Consider the following 12,686-nt stretch of genomic DNA (forward strand, 5'->3'; position numbering starts at 1 on the left):
ACTGCCAACTTGTTCAGCCCAGGCCGCCCCAGCAAGTTCAACCCGAGAGCAGACCGCAAGATGCTGAAAGAAGTCTCGAGGAACCCCAGAATGTCATCACGGGACCTACAGGTAGCTCTTGCCACTGTTGATGTCAAAGTGCACGAGTCTACCATTAGAAAGAGGCTGCACAAATTTGATCTACATGGGAGGTGTGCCAGGAGTAAACCTTTGCTGTCCAGAAAGAACATCAGGGCAAGACTAAAGTTTTCCAATGAACACCTAGGCAAAGACCAGCACTTCTGGAACAATGTGCTCTGGACAGATGAGTCAAAGGTGGAGCTATTTTGCCACAGTACCAGAAGACATGTTTGGCGAAAACCAAAGGCAGCATTTGACCACAAGAACCTGATACCAACTTTAAAGCATGGTGGTGGAAATATTATGGTTTGGGGCAGCTTTGCTGCATCAGGGCCGGGGCAGCTCACCATCATAGAATTCCACTATGAATTATTCATTGTACCAGAGGGTGCTTGAGGATAATGCGAGGCCATCTGTCGGAAAGTTGAAGCTTAACCAAAGGTGGACCTTGCAACATGACAATGACCCTAAACATACCAGTAAATCCACCAAGGAATGGCTGAAAACAAAGAAATGGAAGGTTCTGGAATGGCCAAGTCAAAGTCCGGATCTAAATTCGATCGAGATGTTGTGGGGGGATTTGAAACGAGCTGTGCATGCAATAAACCCCTCAAACATCGCACAGCTAAAATAATTTTGCATGGAGGAGTGGGCAAAAATTTCTCCCAGTCGATGTCAGAGACTGATAGACAGTTATAAGAAACGGCTACTTGAGGTTGTTGCTGCCAAAGGGGGCAATACCACCCATTATAGCCAAGGGTGTACTTACTTTTTCCAAAAGCGAAATTTGCATTTATGTTTATTTAAATTATACAATGGACTACAAAATGTAAATGTTTAATGATATTTGTTATATTATATCACCTTTATCTATCAATATTGTTGAAATGAAGATCAAATAGCTGTATGTTGAAATATGTTGAAAAAGTCAAAACTTTACATGGGGTGTACTTACTTTTTCACGTGACTGTATAGAGTTAGTTAGATTAACAATATATTCTTAATCAATTGGCTAATAGCATACCAAAACCACCGGTGCGTCATCCAAAGCTGTAACTTTTTGAAAATTAATTAAAGAAATCATTAATCGAAAACATTAAATAATTAATTGATTAATCAATAAATAATAAATTGATTAATCTAAATCAAAAATATCCTTTATAGCCACATCTCTTAGTCACTGTCATGTCCAAATATCAGTTTCCTAGCTCAAAAGGTGCCTGGGATATTGTCCAGATGAGAAAAAAAAAGAAAAAAGATTAATAATGAAAATAAATAAATAATAATCAGAAAATAATAAAATAATTAATCAATTGGCTAATAGAATACCTAAACCACCACGGTTTCATCCGAATCTATATCTTAAAAAATAATTAATTAATTACGTCACTAATTGAATAATTAAATAATTAATCGATTAATTGATTTTTCAATAAATCAAAAATAGCCTTTACAGCCAAATCACTTGGTCATTGTCATGTCCAAATATCAGCTTCCTAGCTCAAAAGGTGCCTTAGATAATGTCCAGATGAGAAAGGAAATAAATAAGTACTTAATTAATCGATAATAATTAAATAACTAATCAATTAATTGATTAATCAAAAAAAAAAATACCGTTTTGTCAAAGCACTTTCTCTCTGTTGTGCCGAAATTTGAGCTTCCTAGCTCAAAGGATGGCTGAGATATCGCCTGGACAAACAAACAATCAAACAAAGAAACAGACAAGTGCAGATACATTCAAAGTACCGCCCCCATGCCGAACAAAAAAAAACATCCTCCAACGCATAGAGACTGTATTGGGAGGGAGAGGTGCAATCCAGTACAAAATCCTCCTCTTGACCTACAAGGCCCTCCATAACCTGCCCCCTTCCTACCTGGCTGACCTCCTCTCCAGACACACTCCCAACTGCAACCTCCGCTGTGCTGGTACCAACCTCCTGACCCCCCCCCCCCCATCCGGACCAAATTCAGATCCTGGGGGGACAGGGCCTTCTCCATCGCTGCTCCCACCCTCTGGAACTCACTACCTCACACCATCAGAGACTCCTCCTCACTCACCACATTCAAAACATCACTCAAGACCCACCTGTTCAACACTGCATTCAACATTTAACCCACAGCATTTAACCCCTGACTATCTCTTCTCCTTCTCCCTCCTTTTTGCTTTGAATATTTCCCTATTGATTCTTGTTTTTTTGCAATTGTTTTTATGTTCTGCTATGCATTCTGTTTTGCACTCTGTCAAAGCGTCTTTGGGCTCCCTGAAAAGCGCTATCTATCTATAATTCCAGTAATCTCTGTGTGTATGTTTGTATGTTTGTATGTTTGTATGTGACCGCTGTTTCTCGACAACCACGGGTCCGATATACTTGAAACTTGCCAGGTATATTGCTGGGGACCTGAGGATGTGCCTTTTCAAGGTTTCATATTAATCGGACAAGTAGTTACCGAGCTATGGCGATTTCTTTACCAAACTCCGCAAGCCGTTCGCTTTGGACCAAACCATTTCATGTAAATAGAGGGGGGGATTGTCACCGTACTCGCAAGCCGTTCGCTTTGGACCAAACCATTTCATGTAAATAGAGGGGGGGGATTGTCACCGTACTCGCAAGCCGTTCGCTTTGGACCAAACCATTTCATGTAAATAGAGGGGGGGGGATTGTCACCGTACTCGCAAGCCGTTCGCTTTGGACCAAACCATTTCATGTAAATAGAGGGGGGGGATATAATTTTAGATATATATATAGTACGGGCATGCCCTAGTATAAAATAAATGCATTATTATTATTATTATTATAATAAATTGATTGATTAATTGCACAATTAAAATCAATAAACAATGATTATAAAATATTTTCTTAATCAATTGGCCAATAGCATACCTAAACTATCAGTGCTTCATCCGAAGCTGTAACTTTTTGAAAATTAATGAAATAGGTCATTAATCGAAAAAATTAAATAATTTCTTGGTTAGTTAATAAATAATTAATCAATTAATTGATTAATCAATAAATAAAAAATACCCTTTACAGTCGAATCACTTGATCATTGTAGTGTCCAAATATTAGCTTCCTCACTCAAAAGGTTCCTGAGATATTGCCCAGCTGAGAGAAAATAAAGAAATAACTACTAATGAAAATAAATAAATAATAATCAAAAAAAATTAAATAATTAATCAATTGGCTAATAGAATACATAAACCACCACCATTCCATCCAAATCTGTAAGTTAAAAATAATAATAATAATAATAATTAATTGAATAATTAAATAATTCATCGATTAATTGATTAATCAATAAATCAAAAATAGTCTTTACAGCCAAATTACTTGGTCATTGGCATGTCCAAATATCAGCTTCCTAAATCAAAAGGTGCCTGAGATAATGCCCAGAAGAGAAAGGAAATGTCTAAGTACTTAATTAATCGATAATAATTAAGTAACTAATCAATTAATTGATTAATCAAAAAACAAAAAAGATAGTTTTTGACAAAGTACTTACCCACTATTGTGCCCAAATTTCAGCTTCCTAGCTCAAATGATGGCTAAGATATTGCCTGGACAAACAAGCAAGAAAACAAACAAACAAACAAACAACCAGAGTGAAAACTGAGTACTCCCTTTCAGCGTGCGTCATTTCCGAGCCCCCTTCGGTGCCCGGAAATTACGTCATGCAGCGCCTGGAGATGGCATAGGAAAGGAGCAGTGTACAATACACACACACACACACACACGCTGACAGGATGGCCGAGAGGAGTGCACACTTGCATCTAAGCTGTCTAGCCTGGGTTTGAATCAAGACCCAGCTAAAAACTGTCATCCTGGTGACAGACAGGGTGATTCAACAATGTGTGTGCCATCCCTCAGATGGACTGGCATCCTGTCTGCCAGCATTAGTTGGTGGATGTTATGAGATCCTTTGCGAAGAGTAGGTGAGCTATTGCTGGCACCATGAACAAATTCCAAATCGGGTGAAAAGCGATATTTAACATTATATTTAAAAAAGTTGTGGACGAGGTATGACTAAACCTGGGGAATGAGTTGGTTAGATGACAAGAACAAGGTGATTAGATTTTGGTTCAGGTCCGAATCCAGATCCGGCCTATCAGTGGGATATCAAACTGTTCAGCCTGGCGGAGGTATGCGTTCTACCGAGGGCCCTTCTAGTTTATTTGTGGAGTCACGCGATATGCAAGCAATCAAGTATACAGTATACTTAGAGTCAGAATAGTTCATGATGTATCTCGATTAAACATAAATAACATCTATTTTAACATAATTGTGACCATCTTGGAATCAACCTAAAAACGTTATCACCTTATGATTGAAATTAGTGCAGTTTTAGAGATAAAATTGTCATGTGTCCTTTATTTTAATAACCTCCGTGATTGGTACAATGATGATTGTTACCAGGAGTTATACCACATTTGTGCTGAATTTTGGCAGGTGGGAGGTTGCTGTGGAATTTCCGCAAGAGCGTAGTTCAATAAACCTGGTGAGCTCAAATGAAGCTTTGTATGCCATTGGCGGTATTGCAATGGTCAAGAATGAGAAAGAGGAGTTTGAACCTCTTGAGATCACTGACGTCTGGAAGTAAGTTTAGAGTTGCTCTTTGACTCACCTGCTCTTGCACACCTACCAAACACCCCAACCTTTCCTCTTTTCTTGTGCAAATCTACTGCAAGTGGGATTAACCAGATTCAGCGGTGTAATGGTTAGATAGTCCACTTTGAGTTTGGGAGACGGCGGTTGAAACTCCAGCCGAGTCATACCAAAGACTCCAAAAATGATATGTTTCCTTGCTTGGCGTTCTACATTTAAGGGGTGAGGGGCCAATTTGATTTGTACCCATGCCCGGTTCACTGGTACCCTCAACAAGTTGGCAAAATTGGTGACCGGCCCAGCCGTTTTCAATTCTCTGAGGTTTATACATACGGTGTAATTTGGTTTTGGAAGCATAACATTTCAATGAAAAAGATGCTCACAAAAATGACTCGATCTCTGTGTGCAATGACGTTGCGTGACAGTATGGCCTCACTTTGTTTCAGGTTTGAGGATGAAAAAGAATGGAGTGGAATTTTACGGGAGATCCGATATGCTGCTGGCTCAACCTGCCAGTCTGTTAAGCTAAACACACTCAAGCTTACGAAAATGTAATAATCCTGCTGATTATATCACACGAGCTTGGGGAAAGATGTCTGCCTGTGCTGAACTTCCGGATGTTCCCATTCTTTTGTGATATCTTCGAGCAGGAGCATTTGGAAAGCATATGTATGCTCCTGCTGATTCTTATCTCATCATTGTTTAATTTTATTGAAATTAAGTATTATTTGTTCTTGGCAATTAGCTGAATTTATTTCTGATGTTTGTAGTAATAATTGTTAACCCTGAGCCTGGTGTTGGCTTAGCGGTTAGGGTGCAGGCTTGGGATCCTAGGATCCTAGGTTCGTAATCCCGGTCGATCGCTGAATTAACGCCAGGGGGGTTGACTCAGCCTGTCATCCTTCCAAGGTCGGCAAATTGAGTACCAGCTTGCTGGGATGAATGATCCCGGCGTGTACCCTGATTTAGAATAGGTGCACCGTATCCCTGCGCATCGAACGAGGTGACCAAGGGTTGGCGTCAGGAAGGGCATCCGGCCATAAAAACATTGCCTCAAACAGGGAACCATGATTGTCATGGGGCCTGCAAGGCTAACCCCCGCTCTAGCAGGGAAAATGGCCTTAAAACGATCATTCATTGTCGTAATAATTGTTACTTTTGTCCAATGAAGAAACATTTTACAAAAAACGTGAAACAGTTGTTTTAGTGTCCGTCATAATGACAGAATTGTTTTATATATATATATATATATCAGTAATATTGCTGGTGTAAAATCAGCAATACTATATTGACAACCCAGCCTTCATGAAGAATGGTAAATTTTACCTAAATCACAAAAATTACAATTGAGAAATAATTTTAATTGTTTTGAATGTTCATAGGAAAATAAAGATACTTATTTCTTCCAATGAATGGTTATGTGTGTCTGTGTGTATATGTGTACTGCATATACATCTGAACCCTCAATCGGAAAGGGCCTGAAGCAAATTCCATGGATACATTCCAGAAGCTCAAAGATGCAAAAATAAGAGAAAATTTTCAGCAAGAGTATCTGAAAAATAAGATGAAGTTTGTAATATTTGAAGATGTAGATGGGATGTTGGCTCAAATGAAAAAATGTTTGGATAAAGCGAAAAGCCAGAAATATTTGTGGAATAATTCACTGGCAGGTTTAAAAAAAAAGAGAAACATCATGGTGGAATATTAGAGTACAAGAAGCACTCAAAAAGTGGTGGAGTAAAGATCCGCAAGCTAAAGAACATTATAAACATTTGAAGGAGGAACCAAAGAAAGAAAGAGCGGAGCATTACAAAGTGAATGAAGAATGGGGGGAAAGCTTAAACACAACAGAGGCCAAGAATACAGTTTTCAAAATAGCCAGGCACATGGTAAAGGATAGAAGGAGATGTGGTGGGAAAAAATGGACAACGAGTGAAAAAGTATGATCGTGATAAGGATGGAAAGTTTACTTTAAGAAGCTCTGGAATGAAGAAAATAAGGAATGACATGGAATGAAATAAAATTGAAGGTCCCGAAAAAGAGATATGTGAATAACTTGAATCAGCTCTTAGAAGTTTAAAGAAAGTAAAGGCGGCGGGTCCAACTGCATTATTAATTGTGAAATTAGAAGTGTGCTGCAGATGTAGGAATCAAATGGATCACAGACTGGAAGTAGATAGTGGTGTATTTGTGTGTGTGTGTGTGTGTGTGTGTGTGTGTGTGTGTGTGTGTGTGTGTGTGTATGTGTGTGTGTGTGTGTGTGTGTTTGCGTGTGTGTGCATTTGTGTGTGTGTGTGCATTTGTTTGTGTTCGTGTATGTTTGTGTGTGTGCATGCACGCATGTGTGTGTGTGTGTGTGTGTATGTTTGTGTATGTGTGTGTGTGTGGGCGTGCTTGTATGTGTTTGTGTGTGTGTGTGTTTGTTTGTGTGCTTGTGTATGTTTGTGTGTGTGTGTGTGTGTGTGCACACCCGCGTGTGTTTGTTTGTGTGCTTGTGTATGTTTGTGTGTGTGCACATGTGCGTGTGTGTGTTTGTATGTGTGTGTGTGTGTGTTTGTATGTATGTGTAAGTATGTTTATGTGTGTGTGCGTGTATGTGTGTGTGTGTGTGTGTTTGTATGTGTGTGTGTATGTATGTATGTGTGTGTGTGTGTGTGTGTGTGTGTGTGTGTGTGTGTGTGTGTGTGTGTGTGTGTGTGTGTGTGTGTGTGTGTGTGCACGTGCATATGTGTGTGTGGTTGTTTGTGTGTTTGTGTGTGTGTGGGCAGTGCCTTCAGAAAGTATTCACGCCCCTTGACCTTTTTCACATTTTGTTGTTTCAGCCTGAATTTAAAATGGATTTAGTTTGAGATTTTTTTGTCACTGATCTAGATATCCCATAAGTCCCCATAATGTCAAAGTGGAATTTTGTTTTTAGCCATTTTTGCGAAATAATTTAAAATGCAATACAGAAATATCTAATTTATATACAGTGCCTATAGAAAGTCCACACCCCCTTTAAAATTTTTCACCTTTTGTTGCCTTATGGCCTGGAATTAAATTGCATTAATTCAGACTTTTTCGACCTTTATCTACACATTGTAACCCACAACTTCCAAGTGAAAAATAAATTCTACAAATTTCAGAAAATTTATTAAAATTACAAAACTGGAATTTCTTGGTTGTATAAGTGTCCACACCCCTGAGTTTATACTTGGTGGAAGCACCTTTGACAGCAGTTACAGCTGCGAGTCTGTTGGGACAGGTCTCTACCAACTGTGCACACCTTGATTGGGCAATATTTGCCCATCTTCTGTACAAAACTGTTCAAGCTCAGTCAAGATGTGTGGGGAGCGTTGATGGACAGCAATTTTCAAGTCATGACAGATTTCCAATTGGATTTAGGGGCTCTGACTGGGCCACTCAAGGACGTTTATCTTTTTGCTCCTTAACCTCTGCAGTGTAGTTTTGGCTGTGTGCTTCGGGTAGTTGTCAAGCTGAAACGTGAACTTCCGTCCGAATTTCAGCCATCGTGTTGAAGTGGGAACCAACTTGACGAATGCTTCAAGGACAACAGAAGACACAATGCCAATTTCTCCGACACCATAGTCCGTAGCATTTGCTTAACACGTCGTTCATCCCATACGTGTCTTAACCTGGATGCCATCAAGCTCAGCAGTTTCACACATTTAATCGTCCAAGTACCACAATTAAACCCAAATGCTGGCAGACAGGATGCCCAGTTTAATTTCCATCCGAGGACGGCACACAGGTCGATGTTCCGCACTACCTGCGAAGTACCAGGATGACAGTTCATAGTCGGCCTGAGATTTGATCCCAGGCTAGAAAGCTCGGAGGCAATTTCGCATACTTTTAGGCTCTCCTGCCACTGCTGTGCATCTACTGATGTCGACCGTGACCACTGTTGTGGTCCCACTGTTCGGAAAGGTTCTGGGCCGAAAGGGTTGAAACCTCCATGACGAAAGGAGCACAGATGACGTTATAGGTTTTGGGCTCTGGCCAGTAAGAAAATCTATCAATTGCTTAAAGGTTAATAAAGTTTTTACTTTAGGTAAAGGACTATTTTTAGGTTTCTAATCAAGATAAGTTAAGTATCGGGTGTTGTAGAATTAGTATCACTGGCAGAGTACCCACCCCTTGGGATTTTGGGCATTACTTGCTGAGAAAGAGCTCCGTTGGGAGCTGATTGTTATTTCTCCAAAAGGCCGGGTGACTGGAGACAGGACAGATAAAGCAAAATCGGGTCGGGGCTGTTTGAACTGAATCGACTTTGGTGAATATGGTCCTGATTGGATTTTGACAAAGCCCAGTTTTGAATGCCCTAACTGAAAATACCAATATTTTGGGCAAACCCCCATTTAACCTACTTATAGGGGGCACATCCGGATGGAGAGCACGACCCCATGAGATGCATTGTACCGTGAGATGTCCTGATGCATTGTACCAAACTTCGTCCGGAACACTCAGGTGGTTGTGGAGAAGAAGATGTTTCAGTGAAAATGAGGGATACAGGGAAGAGGCCTGTGGCCTCATTTTCAGAGGAGATACGGCCATGAGGAGCACAAATTAAGGTTAGGACATGGTCCTCATGCCTCGTGGCGAGTTTGGTCTAAATCTGACTGGCGGTTTCTGAGAAGACGATTTTTGAATGAAATCCCAATGTTTGGGGCAAAACCCCCATTTTACCCCCTTTATAGGGGTGTATCCGGATGAGGAGCACAATCCCATGAGACCTTGCTGTCCTGATGCATCATACCAAATTTCGTCAATATCAGTCGGATAGTTTGTGAGGAGAATATGTTTTAGTCAAATGTTTACAGACATACGTGTTTGTGTGGTGTGCGTCTAAAAGGTTCTAGATGTTCTCGAGGTCTAATAGGTACTTTCCAATCGTACTTAGGGTCTAAACCTCTAAAGGATCGAAATCGTCTAAAGGGTCTAATCTCTAAAGGATGTAAATGTCTAAGTGTTCTAAAGTGTCTAAAATGGTCGAAGGGGTCTAAAGGGTCTAAATGTCTAAAGGGCTAAATGGTCAAGGGACCAACCAGTCGAAATGGGTCGAAAAATGTCTAACATGTCTTAATGGTCTGAAGGTTATAAGGGGGTTAAGGCCTAAGGTGTCTAAAGGGAGTCATGGAGTTAAGGGGTGTTCAGGTCTAAAGGGTCTAGGCATATAAAAAGAGGTATAAAGGATATATAAAAGGTCAAAAGAGTCAAGGGGTCTTCGGGTCTTAAAGGTAAAGGAAGTTTAAGGTGTCTAGAGGGTCTAATGGGGACTATAGGTCTTATGATTCTAAAGGGTCTAATGGGTTATAGAGGATCTTAGGGTCTAAAAGTTATAACACTGCCTGTAGGGGTCTAAGGGTTCTAACTGGATATATAGGGTCTCCAGGATCTGAGGGGTTAAGCGTTCTTAAGGGTATAATGAGGTCTAATGGGGGTGAAAGGGTCTTCGAGGTCTAAGTGTTCTAATGGGTCTAACGGGGTATGTAAGGTCTTAAGGTTCTCACGGGTTCTAATGGGTTATATCGGGTCTACTGGGTCTTAAGTGTCTAAGGGTTCTAAGGTGTCTTAAGGAGACCTAAGGGTATTCGAGTTCTGAAGGGTCTTTGGGGAATAAAGGGTCTTCAGAGCTCTTAGTGCTCTGTAGGGTCTAACTGAGTCTAAAGGTATATAGGGATGGAAGGAATCAACAACAACAACAACAACAACATGCATTTTAAGGCCATTTTCCCTGCCAGAGCGCGGGTTATCCTTGCGGTCCCCATGACAATCTTCTCCATTTTGCCCTATTTTCTGCATCTCTCCTTGTTAACCCCCTTTGCCCGCATTTCTTCTTCCACCATCTTTAGCCAAGTCTTCCTCGGTCTTCCCCGTCCTCCACATCCTTCTACATTCATTTCCATCACTCTTCTCAACCAATCACTTTCATCATTCCTCAACACATGACCAAACCATCTCAACCTGTTCCTCTTCACAGCATCAATCACAGGCTCTATTCCCATAATCTTTCGCAATTCATCATTTGTCTTCCTCTCTCTCAACGATACCCCGCACATCCACCGAACCATTCGCATTTCCACCCTTTCCAGCCTTCGTTGCTGCTCTACGTTCATTACCCATGTCTCGCTCCCATAAATCATAACACTTCTCACACATGCAGCATACACCTTTCCCTTCAGCTTCAACGACACTCCCCTCCTCATCAGCACGCCACTCAGTTCCCGAAACTTCTTCCCGAAAGGGATGGAAGGAATCGAAAGGATGTAAATGGCTAATGGTGCCTCAAGGGTCTAACATTTCAAAAGGGCCTTAAAGAGTCTTCAAAGGTCTAAGGGGTCTCACCAGTCAAAGGTGTAAAGCAGGTGTTCCCAAACCCAGGGTCCAGACCCAAACTTGAAAAATAAACCCTCAAAATCCAGGTTTTTGAGAACGGATTTTTCACTTATTTTTTCCGACATTTTTATCGTAGGTGCCGGTTTATAGTAGTACCAGTAAAAAATTAAAATATAGGGGCAATACCCCTGGTGCTCACCTGGTAGAATAAACAGTATACTGCAACTATAAACAGTAATAAAGGTATTTTAAAACAATTTCAATGGTTGCTGGAAGACAGGACAGCATGTAGAATCATACTAACATAATCATAAGAATAAACAAACAAACAATAAAATACCTATTTTGGGGGCAACCCCTCTCCCTCCCTCCCCCAACCGTGTATACCTCCTCAGACCCCAATTTTTCTCATGCCTTGAACAAACATTGGTACATCATGGGTGATTAAGGTTGTTGTGAAGTTTCATTGAAATTGCGTGTGCAGTTTCTGAGAAGAAAGCAAATACCTATTTTGGGGGGCAACCACCTCCCCTCCCCCGTAAACCCCAATAGACTTCGATTTTTTAGTGCTGTGAACAAACTTCGGTACATCACGGGTGATGAATGTTGTGGTCAAGTTTAATCGAAATAGTGTGTGTAGTTTCAGAGGAAAAAGCAAATTCCTATTTTGTGAGGGGGTCAAACGTGGATCCACTTTGACCCCAGTAGACCCCCTTAGACCCCGACGTTTTTAATGCCGTGAAAATACTTTAGTCACAACACAACAGACATAATTTGTGGCAAATTTGGTCACAATCCCTTTAGCGGTTTTGGAGAAGAAGTTGCGGACGTGTTTTACGGACAGACGGACAGACGGACAAGGCGCCATCGCATAGGCTCCCGTGAACTTCGTTCCAGGTGAGCTAACAACTAAGCACCGCTATCATTTGGATCGCGAGGCGATTGAGATTTCACATTTTGGGTCGTGGACAAAAAAGTTTGGGAACCACTGGTCCAAAGGTATAAAAGGTACATTCCAACAGTACGTAATTAATAGACATAGTCATGGTGCAACTGACGTTCAAACAGAACGTAGCTAAGAAAATATAGTCACGTGGGTTAGTGACTGGATATAGATACACTTGCTCCATTATGGCTGAAAGTGTTCAATAAATGATTACATTTGTGAAAAAACAATGTGTGTTCATTGATAATGTGACGTAGTCTATCCATTTTGGATGGTTAGATAATGGAATGCATTCGTATTATTAGTCCTCGTTGGACTTCGTCTATGACATTTTATGTCTTTTTCTTCTTGTTTATCTTTGATAATATATGAAAGCCTATAGCAGGGAAGGTAAACATCTATCGGTACATATGGTACAGGTAGACCATTAGAAAGTGAGGTTGCATTGCCTAATTGGCTGACTATATAGACACAACTGAGGTCATGTACCTACTGATGTGGACCCATGGCTCAGGTTGTGGACCCATCGTTTGGAGAGCTTCTAGGCTGAAGCATCTCTGAATAATGGAGCCCAAGTTATGATTTCGGCAGAAGGAGAAATCGGTCACTCACTTGCAGGTAGTGGAAGGTCTTAGTTTAAGTGTACTTCACTCTTTCATTCTTCTTTTCTCCCGCCTCTGGAA

General features: G+C 40.7%; 1 protein-coding gene across 1 annotated transcript in view; it reads left to right on the forward strand.

The window, feature by feature from the left end:
* Positions 1-6,130, forward strand: part of KLHL41 (kelch like family member 41) — a 31,605-nt gene extending 25,475 nt beyond the window's left edge. The window contains exons 6-7 of the mRNA XM_068122468.2: positions 4,566-4,712; positions 5,168-6,130. Coding sequence (XP_067978569.2) covers positions 4,566-4,712; positions 5,168-5,276 — 256 coding nt within the window. The 3' untranslated portion in view covers positions 5,277-6,130. The remainder of the gene's footprint in view (positions 1-4,565; positions 4,713-5,167) is intronic.
* The last annotated feature ends 6,556 nt before the right edge of the window (positions 6,131-12,686 follow it).

Source organism: Myxine glutinosa, chromosome 7 (genome assembly GCF_964187855.1).
Source record: "Myxine glutinosa chromosome 7, kmMyxGlut1.1, whole genome shotgun sequence".
Lineage (NCBI taxonomy): Eukaryota > Metazoa > Chordata > Myxini > Myxiniformes > Myxinidae > Myxine > Myxine glutinosa.